The sequence below is a fragment of the Scleropages formosus genome, chromosome 12, assembly GCF_900964775.1.
Source record: "Scleropages formosus chromosome 12, fSclFor1.1, whole genome shotgun sequence".
Classification (NCBI taxonomy): domain Eukaryota; kingdom Metazoa; phylum Chordata; class Actinopteri; order Osteoglossiformes; family Osteoglossidae; genus Scleropages; species Scleropages formosus.
Window position 1 is genome coordinate 6,064,519 of NC_041817.1, and position 18,305 is coordinate 6,082,823.

The 18,305-nt window shown below is 42.6% G+C and overlaps 1 protein-coding gene across 7 annotated transcripts in view; it reads left to right on the forward strand.

The window, feature by feature from the left end:
* Positions 1–18,305, forward strand: part of fbrsl1 (fibrosin-like 1) — a 288,927-nt gene that overhangs the window by 122,218 nt on the left and 148,404 nt on the right. For all 7 annotated transcript variants that reach the window (XM_029256595.1, XM_029256593.1, XM_029256594.1 and 4 more), the window contains exon 4: positions 997–1,032. In XM_029256595.1, coding sequence (XP_029112428.1) covers positions 997–1,032 — 36 coding nt within the window. The remainder of the gene's footprint in view (positions 1–996; positions 1,033–18,305) is intronic.

Sequence of the window (18,305 nt, forward strand, 5' to 3'; positions counted from 1 at the left end):
TTTATTTAGGCCAAGAAATACTAAATGTATTTATGAAAATGTTTTATTCGGATTTTAGACAATAAGCTTTCACATGATGCCTCACTTTTTTTTTTTTTTTTGGTAGTGTTCGATTTTCAGAATTTGCAGCCAATTATAAACACTAAACATTTTTCAGTGCACTTGTGGTTCTCTTTAACAAAAAAAAAAAAAAAACTGATCCAAACACCTTGCAGATACCCCAGCATCAGTACCAGCATTAACTTATATTGAAATATTGTGCACATAGATAATTTTCTTTCCCAAGGTATGATGCTGTTGTGCGCCATCTCAGTTGCAAGTATGATTTTCATTTCATTGCGATGTTATAAATGCATACTTGAAGGTATTTCAGATTTAAAAACAGATTTTGGTAACACAGTTTATCAAGTTTTGTTGACTCTTTTTTTAATTATTTTTTAAATGTCTTGGCAGTGTTAGTCCACCACCGTTAAAATGTAAGGTACATGTACTGAAATAACGCTTCTGGAGAAACACCCTGAAGTTCACATTGAAGAAGAAAAAAAGCATAATGAACAATGAAAGCTTTGTCAATTACATGGTTCAGCAGGGGGTATAGTGGCTAGAGTCATTGCCTCTGGACCTAAAGGATCCAGGTTGGAATGTCCACCTTCTGCTTTTACTTTTACCTGCTCTAAATTGGTTCAGTAAATATTACCCAGCTGTATAAGTAATGGAAAGTAGCTTAACATTGCAAGTTGCATTGGAAAAAAGTGTCAAATGAATGAATAAATGTAAATGTAACACTGGGGGATGATTTGTGGGGCAGTAGGGTGCTTGGTGGTAAAGGCTGGAATGAGGAGAAGGTGAGTTGGTACGGCACAAGGGAGCGCGGGTGGGGGGGGTTGAAAAGGTTAACGTGAGTACTGGCATTAAGATGGCGGGGTTCCTTCATGTGCCTGTCTCACACCGAGCAGCTCTTAAAGGTCAATGCTGTTCTCCTCTCTCTCCCCACAGAGCTCTGCTCACTCTTTGTCAGGACGTGGCTATTCGGTAAGTGACATTTTAATGCTTTACGGCTCCGTGGCAGAATTACAATCTCGACGTCCCATTTATAGCCAGGACGTCAAGACATTTTAATTCTGCTCTGCGGAGTTATGGAGAAATCATGATGTTGGAGACGGTGCCTCTGGATGGTTTGCTGATTAAATTGCACAGTGCCACAGTGCCGAATTTAAGGTTAAAGCACCCCACATTTTCACGGGATGTGTGGCGATGGTGGCCGTTCAGTGATCTTGTCAGCATCTCAGACTTCAACTGCTTGGTTTCGTCTTAGATCTCTCCTTGTAGTCTTTGCTGATGACTTGGGGAAAGTCTTTCATGCGTTGATGTGTCCATCCAGTCTCTCAGGGTTTTTGAATGGGTTGTTCAGTTTTTTTTTCTTACTCCTTGGTGGCTAAGAGTAGACCTTTTTGGAATGTGGACCTTCTATACACAATCTAGACCTATAAAATTTAAGCTTCTCATAGCCGTTAATGGCTGTATCTCTCAGTGAGACATCCACCCTTGAGCCCTTTGCTCTGCTTGAAATTCTGTTCCAGCTAATTGGAACATGGACAGGGTATAGATGGTGTTCAGTTGAGTAAAGCAGATTTGAAACACATTGATCTTCTCATAGTTTCCTTTCAGAGGGTGAAAGAGAATACATCAGACTCTCAATCCCAGGTGTGTGACACAAATCCGAGAGAAAAGAGATATTTAAAGTGTACTGATGTACATGGTTTTTAGGCATGGTGGTTTTCTAGCCTAATTGATCTGAACATTTTGAAGGAAGGCCCAGTTCTCTTCAACAGCCAAAGCTGAGTGGAAAAAAAATAGAATGTGCAAGGGTAGGAAGTATGAGAGCGTCAAGCTTCTGTCTCCCTATCTCATCACGCCATCGCGTGGGGAGCCCGCTGGGGTGCTTGTGGGCGCTTTCTGGTGCTGTCTGAGAGGCGCTTGCTCTTCGCCTGGGAGCATGGGTCCTTATCTACAGGCGCTCTGGGCTCTGCGGTGAGACCCAGGGGCTTCCTGGGTTGTCTGGCAAGTGTATGTGTGTGTGTGTGTGTGTGTCTGTGCGCGTGTGTGGAACGGAGTGGTTGCGGAGGCGTGTTGGCAGGAAGAGGGGAGCAGACACGCGGTGCACAGCGGCACAGCACAGATAGCGGGAGCTTGGGTTATCTGATGGCCAGCCTGGAGCGCAGATCGCCATCTCCCGCCCCATTTCTCAGAAAACATCAAGGGGGGAGCTTTTATCTGTCACTGAGCATGAAGAGGGGAGGGAAAAAACCAAATCTCTCTTGACACTTTGTTTTCCACTTCAGTATGAGAGAACGCCTCCACTGTTCCACTGCCATATGTCTCCTACGTTGCCTGCAAGGGCCACGTTCTAAAGGTTCACAGTCACACCTACATCCCAGTAAATGAAGTATATTTACATTTGAAGGTCTGATATTGAAAAGATAAAAGCTGGGAAAAGCTTAACTGGTTGTTTTTAAATACGTAATTGGGTTTGTAAAGTCTTTTGTATAAATTAGAAATCAACTAGAAATAAATCTTATATATATTGTAAGTGTAAGTACATTTTTTGCTGCTTTTCATTGCCTGTGTTGGCCGTGCGTTTCCTTGTGACCTTTTCATGCCAGAGAGACAATAGCCACTATTATAGCAAAATATTTATTAGGCTTTTCTCGTTGTTGGGACACTCACTGCATGAGAAGATAAAGGGCCCTTGCGTTAAAAAATTTAGAAAATAAAATTTGAATTTATTTGCGCAAAAAAGATATAATCACAGCTACTGGAAGGTTAGTTCCTCACTTGCTAGCTATTCTTAAGTTAGGGATTGCAGTGGTGCTGAGCTTGCCCTGGAGGGAAAGGGCACTAGGCTAGTCAGGGTACCTGTTCATCTCAGGGTAGCCATACGCAATCACACACTAAGGGCAATTTAGAGTCAGCAGTTCACCCGATGCATGTCTTCGGACTGTGTGAGGAAACCTAGATGAATATAGGGAGAACATACAAACACCAAACAGACTGGGTGGGGATCAAACCTATGCAAATCACAGGCGCTGTGATGCAGATGTTTCCCACTCTTTCATCAAGCCTTCCCAGGTTAGATCGTATGCAGTTGAAAGGGTATTCCTGCCCAACACGTGATATTTATAGGGCAGTTCAGATGCAAAACTGTGCAGGGAAATTTAGCTAAACATAAACATATGAAAATATTTCCTGTGACTAAATGAACTAATTGAGCTAATAAATAAGTAATTAATAAGTAACTAATAAGTAAATTGAACTAATAACTCAGTTCCTATCACTTACTTACTAATTTAGATAACCTACAAACGTGAGTATTGACATTGCAGTCCAGTATATATGTTCTGATTGTGGGCTTGAAGAGACCTAAGTTTGGGGAGTCCGGGAATGATCTGCCTAGCTTGTTGAGACCTGTGTAACGGACACACCTCACAGAGGGACAAAACAGCCATCAGGCTCTTAGCAGAAGGAAAAGATACAAATGCCTGATCACTCTGCAGGAATTACAGAGCAAGGTCTTTGTGTCCCCTATACGGCAAGGGACAGTTTGAGCGTCCTTGTCTGGTGAGGAGAAGCAGCCGGTGGTGAGACAAAGGCTGAGGATAACCTAGCTAAAGCAAAGGCCGAGAAGCGATACGTCTTTCATTCCGCAATTGCGTAGATCGTAATGACATGAGCTGTCAAAAACTCTGCCCATTCAGCCCCTTGAAACAAGCTTCCAGGTCTACATGAGTGCTGCTCAACAAGAAAAAGCACCTAGCTTTCTTTCCGGGGGTAAAAAAAGTGGATTCACCTTGGCATATTAAAGCAAATTTTGGCTGTTGGCATTTGTGCAAACTTTATTAATGCATCGCCTGATTTTGGGGGAGAATATCTTAAACGGAAGCATTTTCCCTGTTCCATCACCTACCAGCTTTTCATTGTGGAAGCAAGGCCCAGGGCCCAGTGATTTATCTTCCTCCCTGGGACTGGTGATAAAGGAGGTCTTCTCTGAGCCTCAGGAGATAGGCTCAAACGGGCGGCGAAATGTCAGAATACCTCAGCGCCGCCTATCTTCCGTCCAATCTCTTCGGTGGGCTTGAAAGGCAGTGGAGAAGGAGACAGTTTTCAATAAACAGCTCCTTCTCCGAGATGAAGTGATTGAGCCCACCGCGGCTAGCATCGCCGGCGGCTGCAAACAGCATTGCTGCGATAAGGAAAGGCCCCGTCTCAATGTTCTCTTACAGGTTTCATAACACCTTAAGGTTTTAAAAACCTTAAGCCCCTTCGGTTCAGATTTTCCAAGCATAGACATAGAATTTAGATTTCTAGAAGATAATCAGTTTTAATATTGTACTGGTTTGGCATTTTTGGTGTTTCCTCAATGGTTGCAGGACATTTATTTAAGTATGTGCAGAACCCTTTTAGAGCCTTTACTTGTTCTGCGCATGAAAAGAAAGATGTATTGTGAAGAACAAATTTGTAATTTTAATGTCATGTGGGATCTCAAAATGAGTGCCAATAAATGGACACGTTTTTCCCCTCATGCTGTTTATGATGTACTCATGCACACAAGCTTTAATAACATTACCGGGAACATAGCTTAAAGCCTCATTTTTATTTTACAGAAATGACGTTTGCCCTTGGCTTTATTTTTTTTCAAAGAAAATCATTGTAGGGGCGTACAGAAGGAAAGGTGCTGGTCCCTAAAGGTCCCTTTATGTGCATTTGCTATTCATTGTACTACTTCTAAGTACTTAAATAGTCAAGACAAGTATGTGTAGTCACTTGTAATGTTCTTTTTAAAGGGTGCGCTGTTTTTGTGTGACACACGAAACGTGGGTGGGTCTAAATGGGTGGGTCTTCCATGCGGAGCAAATGTGTCTGAAGCAAATTTGTTCTATTATGCAACATTATGAAATAGTGTTATAATTCATGGAAACCTCAATGCTGCAAGTATTGTGGAAGCATTCCAACGTGCCTTTCAGGAAATGTGTTGAACCCACCCCCCACTTCCCTAGCACCCTTCTTCACACACTGTCCCCATATCACTTTACGTGTTCCCCACCCGCCACATACTTGCAGGTGTGTGCGTACTGGGGGCCTCACACATGGTGGAAATTAGTGAAGGAAGCCAATAGCCCAGCAGGGCCAGGTTAGGGCTCTGACATCGGAGGCCTTTCCAGTGGGGATGTTGCTGTCAGAGGCGCGCCGCGAGGGCTGTCCGGGTTGAAAAACCTATTTGTTTATCCCCGTGTGCGGGCCCGCTTCAGAGCAGAGGCCTGCTGCTCCCCTCTCACCAGGGGAGCAGGGCTGTTGCCGCTAGCAACAGATAAAAATTGCTGTTAACCACAGCAGGGCCCACAACACATCAATCACGCGCTCCAGATGAAGGCCCCGGGCTCCGGGGCCCCGTTGAATGGCGGCCTGCAAATCCTTTCCAGTCACTGCACACCCTGTGGCTGAGGCCAGGTTCATTCAGTGGTGGAAACTTTATTTTTGCCCCAGACCCCTTTGATTTTTTTTTTTTTTTTTACAGGGGAGTGCATTAAAACCCATTAACACAAAGGCTATTCTAAGAGAGGCCATTTGAATAAAGGGGAGACATGGTAAATTAATGGATGCTTGGCTCTGTTAAGTGTCTGTAGTTTACTGGTACAAAGTTAACTCTTAATTGCTTTCACCACTTAGACTTGCTTTTCAGTCTGTACGAAATTCAGTCTAGATCCACTTTTATGTATTCTGTATGCACTTACATTTGTGTTCTTTGACCTTTTATTGGCTATTTAAAAAGGTTTCCAGTCAGGAAATTTGTTCCATTTATCTTCAAAATGTATGTTTTTGTCCATTATTATTGGGTTAATTTATGTTGTTGTAAGCTTTGTTTTTACTTATAGATGAGAAAGCAGTGTGTGGCCAGTGACAGCGGTGACGATTGTTGGTAGACAATGGAATGTAATGTACAACAAAACAGACAGTAACAGATACTGAGCTCTCGCTTCAGTTTGTTTGAAAAGTCATTTGTATCATCGGATAGCTTTAGGAATCCTTTCCACCACATTGACTGGGTGTCACCAGTGCGATTTTGTTTTCAAATGCTACCCATGCCATAATTGTACCCTCATTGCATGTTACCTGCGAATAACCATTTGAAAATATGACTTAAACCCTTTTAATGAAGGCCATAATGAATGCTCAGAGCATTTGCCAATTCCTCCTAGATGCTGATGGACTTTTTATGGTCTATAATAATAGCGCACAATTTGCGTCAGCAATTTACAACACTTTCTTATCGGCATCCAATTAGAAATTGATCGTAAATTACAAAGCTCCAGTGTAAACATCTGTTTGCGGGGAGAGCGACAGGAAGCTCCATTCACTTGACAGGCAAGGGAGCCCTGGGATGGCTTCAGTGGGAGCGTTTATTCATATCATTTGGGAGAATTTAGTTCCCCTCCCCCCAGTCCCTGCTGTTTTAAAAGCCACATTAAAAGCTCATTAAGCTGACTGTGCTGTCTTGTGTTGAGATTGGGGCAGGAAAAGCAAGTTTCCATGTGAGCTGATACGGTGTGCACCCGATACGACAGCCCCTGCGCTGCCAGCACGATTTCATCTGCTGTGGACTTTTAACTGGCAAGTTAATAGCATGTATGGCTCAATAAAATAAAAAAGCGCGCTTTACGGCTTCATGGAGGAGTAGTATTTTTGTATTAAAGATGGCGGCGTCTGCTCTTGCCCGAGGCTCCTCTCTCCCTCCCCGCTCTTCTGCAGCCTGATTATACAGTACAGGGAATGCAATAAATCACTCAGATTTATTATATCGCAGCTTATTAATTCAGCACCACGCACAGAAGACGAGCGAATGTTGTTTAAAGGCACAGAGCCGTCGACGGAGACACACCAGCAGTAGCCCCTCCCGGAGGGGAGCGGAAATCGCCGAGCTTAGCAGTCATCTTAACGGAATTGCAAACGCCATTTTACCACGAGACCTTCCTCCCGATTGCCTCATCCTTGGGGTGGGGGGGCTGCGTTCCTTTAAGCACATCCTAGGGGGGCTCCGTATAAGAAGCGTGGCTTTGCTTGTCTAAAGCCCTAACAAGTGTTTTCATGGAGGTAAAAAAAGAGGAAATACCTGTAACAGTAAGATTCTCTGTAGTTTTGCGACCCGTGGCCAACCTCTGCAGAAGAAGACGAACAAAACGTAAGCGACAGATTGCTGGAGGCGCTGAGTAGGCCTCTTCTGCTCAGAGACAAGCAGCCTGCAGGCCTCGTGAAGCCCAGGAGCTTACACTGCGGTGTAAACAAAGCCTGAAATTAAAGCAAGCCCAAGGCTGTGAGATTTTTTTATTTTATTTTTTTATTTTTTGATTTTTTTTTTTTTTTTTACATTAGAACTAAATGTTTCTTTCATGGCCCTAGTGGATTCCAGAACCACATTTTCTGAGTGGGAGATGTTCGCATGTAGTGCGCTAGCTTTTTCTCAGTTTGAGCTTTGCAGCATTATTTATTTATTTACCCGCCCCATACACTTTTTCCGTTGCACTTTTCCTGCACGCTAATTTCAAGTACAGTAAAAATTTACATTTCTGACACTTCTTTTCAGGATTATTATGTATCCTAGTCCTGGTGCAATGTCTGTATGTGCAGCCGGTGACAGTGTCCCATTTCCTGTAGCGGAGCGAGAAGACTGAAAGAGGCCTGTAAAATAATTAAGTTTTTTCTTTTAAGAAGGCTAACCAGGCTGTAAGAATTTTTCCACATAAGGACGTGTTGACAAACATACACACTCACACACACTCGTACGCGTACACACACGCAAAAGTTACTAAGTAGGTCATGTTCTGTCGTTCATCTTCTAATGACTCACGAAACGCTCAATTGCTTCCATCTGAGCCCCTGAGCCCTGCTTCTGGGACTCCCACCTCAACACAGTCGCTTTCGTGTGTGTATCGTTTGATTTTCTGTCATGTATTTTTTTCACCACCTTTCTCCATCTCCAACAGAAAAGACATGTGACAACCCCCCCCCACCTCACTCCCCCCACCCCCATCTGCCACTTTAAGAGCAGCAGGTAAGGCAGAAGTAGCTCTATAATTATGGTGCCAGTTGATCCTGCTCTATTTATGAAGAAAATAACTGTTAATGACAATGTTGCCTCGTCCCTGGAGGAAGATCGCAGTGCAGACTAGTGCAGTGTGCTTGGCGTCTCCTTTTTTTTTTCCTTCCATTTTTACTTCATCACCTTTTCCCTCCTCACACATGTGAAGCAAGTGTGTCTTGCTGCGGTTTCAGCGCAATGACTTCCCGTCCCCCGTTCCACTGCGCTTTGGGCTGTCGGCCTTGCAGAGGTTTTGCACAGGTACAGCCCGTTTCCTGTTTTGCTCAAGCATGTGGGTGTTTGCCATCGTTGGTGAATGAGAAAGAGGCAGTGCCCCTGCCAGCTTTAGTCTAGGGCTTCTTGGGTTATGTGTATTTTATGTTTTTTTTTTTCTTTTTTTTTTTTTTTGCCGATCCAACATAATTGCATTTCCTGATCTAGGTGCGATTGCTGCTGCAGCGAGAATGATATATATCTGAAAATGAATGAATCACAGGTGCTCCAAATAAATTTATTGCAACTGCACCTGTTTATTTTTCATCCTGTTACTATCGCCACTTTTATGTATACTTTCTGCTTTTGTTACGTTAAGTGTTTTGAGATGATCTGTGCAAGATTTAAAATGCATTCTATGTGCAAATGGCAACAAATATTCCTGATCTTTATGTTCATACACATCCCTGCCTGTAAATGTACTGTACTAATTTTACTATTGCACATGGTTCTTGATTACCCTTGTGTGTGTGTGTGTTTGTGTGTGTGTACATGTTATTTATATTTATATATTTTTTTTATTGTTCATTCATGGATCCTTTTTCGAAATTTAAGGCAAGGGTCTTACTGTTATTGATGTCATGTTTATGAGTGTTTTCACATTCTCTATCTGTGATGTGTCTGAAGAAGCATCTACCATGTCAGATTCCTTGTTTGTGCAATTGGCTGTTAATGTTATATTTTGCATAGTAAAAGGAGAGCTTGGAACAAGGAGAGCTTGCAAAATGATGAGTGTTTTTTCAGGTGACACTTTGAGTTTAAGAACCCAATAACATCTTGGTACACTGGTATTGCCCCAGCAGGACCTGCTTTGCATGGGCCTCTCGCAGACTTCAACTGTGAAAGCAGATTTGTTTTCTTAGTCCTTAGTTCAAGGCATTTGCCTTGTATCAGACATGCGGTAACACATATAATATGTCATTTTTTGGTGCTATTTCCCTAGGCAAATCAGGCTACTGTTGCAATTCAGTCACTTGAGCCGCCAGACGGTGGGAACTGTGTTTTTTTTTTAAAGCCTTATCAAAAGGCACACCTGTTGGTGTATTCGCCACCTGTTCCACTGTTTCTGCCTCTCTGGGCTAACTGATCGAGACATATCTGGATTTTAAAAGCCCCGTCAGGTATGCTCAGTCAGATCTAGGATCTTACTCATTTAACTTCATTCCTTTGGTCACTCTATTTGAATTCAGACCAAAACCACGGAGGATGTGTAGCTGCTAGCAAGAAAAAGTATGCATGTACCTTGCTAAGGTGTGTTTTGTCTGAATCATTCAGTTTTAAACCTGCATTTAAAAGGATTATAGTTTGTGAAAGTAATTCATGCCTAGAAATCATCCATGTCCAGTTGGCCTTTGTGGTGGGTTTAAGAGGAGCCCAACTCCCTAATGATCATTCACAGCCTTGAGAAGATGGAATGAGGGCTACCTGGAGAAAAGAAGCCCACCACAGTGTCATCAGAGCTGACCTGATATTACCAAATTGAAGAGAAAAAATTGGCAAGTTGATCATATCTTCCCCTTAGCTTTTCCAAAGGGCCCACTGAAATCTTGTTAAAAATTCATCTTGGGCCGGAATGCCTCCCCCCAGCACTGACAAGCTCTCCACCGCATCCCTCCCAGCACCATTTGGAGCAGGTCTGGGCATGCTGGAGATAAACCCGGGCCTGCTGTCTCAGTGGACCTCCCCGACTCTGAGAGCCTGGAGAAAGCCAATCTGGTTGCCCAGGCTCCTGCTCTGAGATGGCAGCAGGGCGTCCTGCCTGGCACCAGCTTCATTACGGCTGCCAGATGGGCCGCGAATTAGATTCCTGCTCCCTGTGCGGAGGGCGGGGGCAGGGGGGAGGAAAAGTAATGTTTTTTTGTTTTCATTTACATTGCAAGTTATTACATTTTAATGTAACACCTCTGGGAACCCGGGAGCATTAAATGGCTGTTCTTGAATAATCGACGCTAACTGCAAGCAAATGCTGGGGAGAAATGAAATTAGCGGGCACAGCAATTTGGCACAGTGATTATTGGCTCCTCAGAGGCAGTTCCTGATGATTTAAGAATGCTAACATTTAAGCAAGTCAGATCTCATTACTCTTCAAGGTTAAATCAAGCCTCCACGTGGGAAGCAGTCAGCTAGACCAAAATGAGATTTTTTTTTTTGATATATCATTGTTTCACTCTTCACTTTTTTTAAAGGGTAGAGGCTCTTCATATACAGCTACTGCTGGACATGAATTTAAAAAAAAAAAAAAAAAAAAAAAAACTGAGACACTTCCAAGTCAGCTTTTAATTAAATTAGAAACAAAAAAAAACTGTTTCCTCTGCTTTGGTTTCTGGTCTGCAAAAATCATTCTACTGACTCTAGAACATCCTCCAGAATACTGTTTTTGCCTGCCGGAGAAGTTTGTGCCACTCACAAAATGCCTCTTTTCATGGAAACATCCGATCCGCATCTCTTTATTGACTATGGAATTTTTATTTTTCGTTAACTTTATTAGAACGTTGAAAACTGTACAATGGCCTCTGTGTTTTGTCAGGTGGCATTGTGCTAGCTGCCATATGACATATGGGATCTGTCACCATGTGCAGTGCCAACAAGGGGGCACAGGGTATAGCCTTCTTCCTGTAACTTTGTGCCGTCATCCCTTATGGCGGGCTGTGTCATGTGCTGTTTGGTCTTTCCACACAGTCAGCGCTTGCCTCTGCAGTCACAGCAACCTGCGCCTTTCGGTTTATTGTTCCAGCTTCGGCGCATGGCTGACGACTATGAAAGATTGCGGTAACGCGCTATTGTGTTTGCCTGCTGCGGACTCGTCGACTCTTTCCAGGGGCTCAGCTGGAAGTGCAGTGTGAATAACGGCGTGAGTGCAGGACGCGAATGGAGGCGGCGCCCTCACAGGCTCCAGTGATGAATTGCCGCACGCCTCCGAGTGCTCGGTGACAGATGGTTTTAACTTCCGTCTTCCACTCTAGACAGCACAAGTCAAAATGTTTGTTAACTGCTACGACAATATTTATTTGGTCTAAGACCGTTTGACGGGGGAGGGGAGATCTGCTTAAATGTTCTGCATAAGTCCCAGGCTGCGTATTTGCAGTGGAGAACATGGCCGCACGTTGAATGTGAAATCTCATAAGCAGGGATTTTGTTTGCGGGTGTTTATGCTGTCTGGACCTGCTTCTGCCGGCTTCCTTGTGACCAATGAGATTCCTCGTTTACGCGGCCGCGGCGTGGTTATCCCTGGGGGGGAAAGCCTCTAAACCACAACCCGGAATTTACCAAATGAAACATTCATGCTTAAGCATGATTTGGGGAGATTAGCAGGGGTTTGTCTGCTTCCAAAGGACCCTGTGACAGTGTGAAAATGGATTGTGTACAGCTTTCACAAAATGCATTTGCTAAATCCCACACGAAGATTTCTCACCCAGCGCTCCGGAGCTGTTTACACTGAGCTCTAGAGTTAGCCTAAGGAACGAGCCACCTGAAAGCACTGCTGGCAATCATGAGATGCTACTGTACCTAACCGTAAACTCTTTTCCACTGAATGTTTTGGGCTTACATCAATAAATACGTCTGTGGCTGCTTGTGCTTATTAAATAATGTGTCGCTTAGCATTTTAGTTAGAAAGTTGCCTAGAATGTTTGTAGCTTGTTCTTATGTATTGAATTAGTACTGACTCAAAGTGAATAGCTGTTTGTTCGCTGGCAGAGGTGCCAGTTTTTTGCATGTTTTGATTCGGTTCATTATTTGTGGAGTGAGAGTTTGGTTTAGAAATTAAGTTTGTTTTTGAAATGTTCAGTTTCATTTCAGATGCCCTGTTTTGATACAGTAGCCATTTTTAGCTAGCTGTGTACCAGCTCCTCCAGGTCTTTGCGTGCCAAGGAGGGTACTGGTTTTCTTCTCAACTTCTCATAATTGCTCAGAATTGTTTCAAATTTTGATTATACTGTATGAAGACATAATTCAGATATCATTCTGAGTTCAGGGCTTCTCACATTTCCAACAGATAAGGAAACGCTATGCCTCAATGTTTAGGTTATCAAATATTTTCAAGAAATACTCTCTTATGTCTTGGAATGCCTGTTTAAGGTAGCATACTGGAGTTGCGGTGTGATGTAATAAGTGCTCACTCACCTAGATCAAAAATTTTCCTCCTTTAAAAATCAGGCATCTCTCCTTAAAGTCATCACTGCAAAGTTAGCCCCACTCTCCTTTGTCATTTGAATTATTCATACTGGCAGGGCTACGGGGTGCTTCATCACATTCAAGTGCCCATGACATTACTGATGGAGCAGCCGTCCATGTTCAGCCAGCTGTGTTGATGTATCTGGAAAGGAGGCTGTTCCAGGGTCCATGTCAGAAGATGTCAGAGAGCAGGCCTACAGAATGCCAGCCTGGATCTGCAGTGCTGACATGCGCAGACTCCGATCACGTAATGGTTGTCTGCTTTTTCTGGGGTGTCCTAGCCCTAGTCTGTCACTTTCCCTTCTGTTGGTTGTTTTAGTCACGGCAGTTTTTCATGATGTGACATGAAGGAAGAAGGAAAGTGAGGATTAGCACAGCACTGGGAAACTTTCCTCACAGTGCTTGACAGTTTGTTAGATTTCCAAGGTCTCTCCAAATAGTGGAATGTTAAATACTTGGAACAGAACATCATCCGTGTTAAATAAGAACAGCTGATCCAATGAAATGATTAAGTTTGGATCAAAAGCCTTCATTTCTGTCACTTCAGGAGCTGGATTATCTACACTGTGTTGGAATTTTCATTTAAGGGAAATAAATATGGAGACTCAGTTCAGCCAAGGGAATGGTAATAGGGAAATACATGTAAAAAAAACTTAAAGTCATGAGTAAGAACAAGGATTCATTGGGTCAAAGCTTGGCCAATGCAACATGTGCACTCCTGTATTTGTTGAGGAAGAAGGGTAATGCAAGAACATGCACAGGGAGGAATGAGTTACTCCACTGAAGGTAGGAATTCAAGGGAAGAAATTGAGAAGGCCCAAAGAAAGCCCAGTTGAGAATGTGATGTTTGCAGGAGGGCTTCTGGGTATATTCAAGAAAACTGCTGAAAAAATCTAAAGATAATCAACGGATGGGTGTACTGACAGTGACGCTGTGGAAGGTGAGGGGCTGATAGAATCTTGAAAGCTTAAGAGGTCAACTCGAGATAAAGGGGGCAACAGGACTAAGATGTAAGATTCTGAAAGGTTAAGCTGGTTGGAATGTGTCCAGCAGGAGAAATCCAATAAACCATCTGAAAGCAGACTGGAAAGTGGAGCTGGTGAATCCAGGAATACAGACTGTTTAATCAGCGAACCTGATACGTGCAAACAGGTAAGAAGAGGACCAAGCTGCAGAGCAGGACGTGACAAAACACAGGGGAAAGAAAGAGTTCAGCTATTCATGGCATTACATGTCACAAAAAACTGAACTGGAGTTTGTATAGGAAGAAAAAAACTACATGAGTGCAGGTCAGTTACGGGAAAATTTAATCCAGTTTCTGCTGAGCAAGGTTAGGGAAGTCCAGACTGCAAAGGATCAATATAAATGCTTTGTGATGACTTTCTGTAATTCAAGTCAAAGGAATAGAGAAGAATAGAAAGAAGGTACTGGACTGGAATGAAGGAAGTGCATTTATGATTTTAAGGGTCCTTACAATGGGGAAAAACATAACGATGTATAATATTTATTCTATCTATTATCCATTGTTATATTTATTTATTAATATATTTATTTAACTACAAATGGTTTTGATGTCCATAGGTCTAGAAAGAAGGGAAAATCACAGAAGAGACCTGAAATGGGAAAAGTAACGATCATCGCAGAACTATCAGGTGTACAGCTCAAGCCATTATTAGCTCAAGCCATGTGTTTCAGTGGAATATCCCAGCCATTTTCCTTCAACAAAAAGTTGTTCCTCCGACCAGTGCTATTAGGCCTAGTGACTCGCGGTATGAAAAATAAGTGGATTACTCCACTTTTCTCCGTCGCATTTTCCTGTACGTACAGTGGAATGTTGCAGTCATCTGCACGTAACATGGAATTGGCAACAAACACAGATGTTAGTAGAGGAGAGCACTAACTGATTGGTTTTTAATTGAGAGGTGAATGCTGATATCACAAAAGGAAGGGCCCACAGAAGGAATAGAATAATGGCTTGAGAAAGAAAGTTATATAAATCACACATCAAATTTTAACTGGAAACACAGTGATCATTTTATCCAGTACATTTTTTGTCTAAAGTTGCTTTTATATTGTTTTGTCGCTCATTGTTGTGAAAAATGTCAATTCATACCACTTCCTTTCATGACCTGCGGCTAATTAAAGTTGCAAATCAGCAGGAGATAATACACAGTCTTCAAGAACTCCCTCTCCTGTCCTGTTCTCTAAAATTGCATGACATCCTCTTCATTTTTAACTTATGCAGAGAATTATTTAATTTTCTCCTCTGATAATCAAGGTAAATACAATGCATACAATTCATTTTGTGAAATCACCCTATTAGGTGAATTCTCATTACAAGGCAGTGGAATTAATATTATTTTCTATTAAAAAATCTGTTACTTTGCAAAAAATTTTTTACCTAAAATGAATTAAAATGTCAAAACAAAAGATATTTTTATGTGTGAAAACACCAATATATTGTAGAATATTTGTAACAAAAATTATTTCTTGTTTTTTTTTTTATGCTACATCTTCATTCATTCATTCATTCATTCATTCATTCTCAATAACTGTTTGTCCAGTTAGAGGTCAAGAAGCTCCAGACACTATCCAGGATGCGTAAGTCACAATGCATTTTACACATTTGACAGATCTTTATGATACAAAAAGTAGAGTTCAGAAGATAACTGTTTGTGTCTTTCACCATGGAAAGCACCTGGGCACTTTGCTGTTAGTGGTACTGTGTGCTGGCAGCAGGTACGATCATAGCTGGAGGTGCAGTTTTGCACTCAAAGGACCCAGGGGGAAATCCCACTCCTGCTATAGTACCCTTGAGCAAAATATTGTATTGCTCTTGTAAAAATGACCTTGCTGTATAGATATAGATAGCAGGAACATGGTAGGTTGATTTGGAGAAAAGTGTCAGCTAAATTAATTAATAATAGTATTGATTCTGACATTTCTTTTGTGATATTATGTTCACATTAATCAGAAACTGGTAGAGATCATCAGTGTGACACAAGTAGGAAATACTTCCACTATGTTGCCTTGCACCGAGTATAATTAAGTTTCTGTACATAGTTAAATGAATTTGTGCTCTGTAATTTAGCGTGTTCCCACGAGTGTTAATTCCATGTTTGCTTTGATGTCCTTGTGTTGAACAAACGCTATGAGCTGATAACGCGCGATGGGAGTTGTGTTGTTGGGAATCACCTATGCAGGATTTACTGCGTTCGTGTTTGGTTGTTTTATTTGTTGCACCTTTGTCAAGGTTACCCGAAGGATGCGTTTGAATGTAGAATGGCTGCAAAAATGCCGTTGTACTCAATTTATAAGTGCATTGTACTAAAGAAGGATATATATTTTTTGTGTATGTGAACATCTTTGCAATTTCTTGGTATATCGTTTCTGCCATCTGCGTTGGTGTGTCCAGTGCCATTCTGTTGTTAGTGAAAAAACGGTATATCTACTCACCAATCTTCGTCACAACTTTTTATTCGATGGGACCCCAATATATGAGGCCTGAATATATGTAGCAATTACATCATTTACAAGTGCTAAGGATGAATAATGGAGCATGGCTGCAGACCTAAAGAACTGCAGGATATGAGGAAAATATGTCTTTTTCTGTCTTAGACAGTTACGCTGAAGGAAACTGGTGAGCACTGAGGTCCTCAGTTGAATTTTTAATTTGGGTTTGGTTTGCTTTTCCTGCCACTATGAATATTAAAACTGAGAATATCACTTTCCATATCTATTCTGTCCATAGTGCAAATGCATGCAAATCTGTCCCTCAATTGTTTCTTTCAACATTGTAAATTGATCTCACAATCAGCAAGTACAATCTGTTGTAGGCGAAATGAAGAACAAGCAACCATGTGAAGAAAAAAAGGGGCTAAGAAAAAAAAAACAATTTTCACTGTCGGTTTGCATTTAACAGCTTCGGAGCTGTGAAGTTTCTCACCTTTCCAAAACCGCCCTCTCGACTATAAAGGTTCTCCTCAGATGAGCTGAACTGATACGCCCGTTCCCACACGCTCGGCTTCTGAAATTTCACAACCGATAGCGGTTCCTGACTGAAGAGGCCTGATAAAATCTCACCCTGATAAAAAAGAACGAGAGTCAAGAAAAAAAACAGAAGAGAGTGGGTCTCGCCTTCGTTGTGTCTGATGAGGTCTCGATTGACACATTTCTAACCACTTTCTGAATGCCATGTTCTTTGCAGATTTCGCCTCAAGATAGCGGAAAGATTGAAGGGCACTGGGCCATTTGCACTGTTTTCTTTCTCCCCCTTTGCATCCCATTAGCACCCTTTAAGCGTTCACCTTCCGTGGCACTGGCTGAAGACGCCTTGTTTCCGCAAGATTGCTCATAATTACACGTGAAAGTACCAGGTGCGGCGTACTGATTGGAGATTGGAAATTCCCTTTTCAAAATTTTGCTCTGACACGAGGAGCTGGAGCTTCACCATCTTTAGTGAAGAGGACCCTGTGTGTGTGTGTGCGTGTGGGGCGGACATTTGCAATCACCCCCACGCACCGTGGAGGCCGTCTGGGAGCGAGGGAGAGGCCCACCCCAGGGGAGGTGGTGTTGGTGGTATGTCGCTCATGGCTGGGTGGGCGGCTGTGAGATGAGTGCCTCTCCACGTAGGCACAAGCATAGTCCGAAATAGCCTCGGAGTGAACTCCCTGGAGGGTTTGCCGACTGGTTCGTTATCAGCCCAAAACTGCAGCGCTCTCCTTCCCTGTCCCAGTATAACAGAGCAATTCCATCCAGTTCTTCTTTTGTCTGAACTCTGCCTGCTGTTTCGTTTCTGCCGCCTTCTTGTATCTACAGTAATTATTGATTGTCAGGTATCTGAACCCTCATGTTATGTTTGACTCAAATTTGACAGATTTACAGCTTTTATCATAAATATGGTTCTTTTAAGATGATTGTTATGAAGCTTCTTGATGTGTAAACACTTAAATTAACAATCGCCAATTTGCGCATTTCATTTCATTGTGTAGGGTCACATCTGACCATAGGAAAAGAATGGGTGAGAGCATAAGAAGAGCAAAGAATATCAAATGCCAGATTCTGCAGTTCTCACACACACACACACACACACACACACACACACACACACACACACGTGGTATTTTATCTAAATGACCATAAATTCCAGAAAGAAGTGTAAGACACATAATAGACTAGGAATAAAATAGATTGAAACTGATGATGGTGATAATCCATGTTTAATAATAATAATAACAGTTCATAATAATTTTGCTTTAATTATAGTTTTGCTTCATTAAAAATTATAATGGGTTGCCTAATTTTGAATGGGAACCACAAAAATGGAACACTGTCTCAGAAACAACTCGGGCATCAAAGGCAGTTGCATTATTCCTTCACGACAAGGAATAATACACACACGCAGTCTGAAACCGCTTGTCCCATGCGGGGGTCGCGGGGAGCCGGAGCCTAACCTGACAACACAGAGCGCAAGGCTGGAGGGGGAGGGGACACATCCAGGACAGGACACCAGTCCGTTGCAAGGCACCCCAAAGGGACTCGAACCCTAGACCCACTAGAGAGCAGGACCCAGTCAAACCCACTGCGCCACTGTGCCACCGCACCCTCCCTATAAGGAATGACATAAAAGTGTAAAACATTTCCTGGGGGAGGTTTGTCTGTCACATCAAGGTCCAAGAGAGCAGCGTTAAGTGAGGCCAGAGGTATGGAAGTATGAAGGCACGGATAG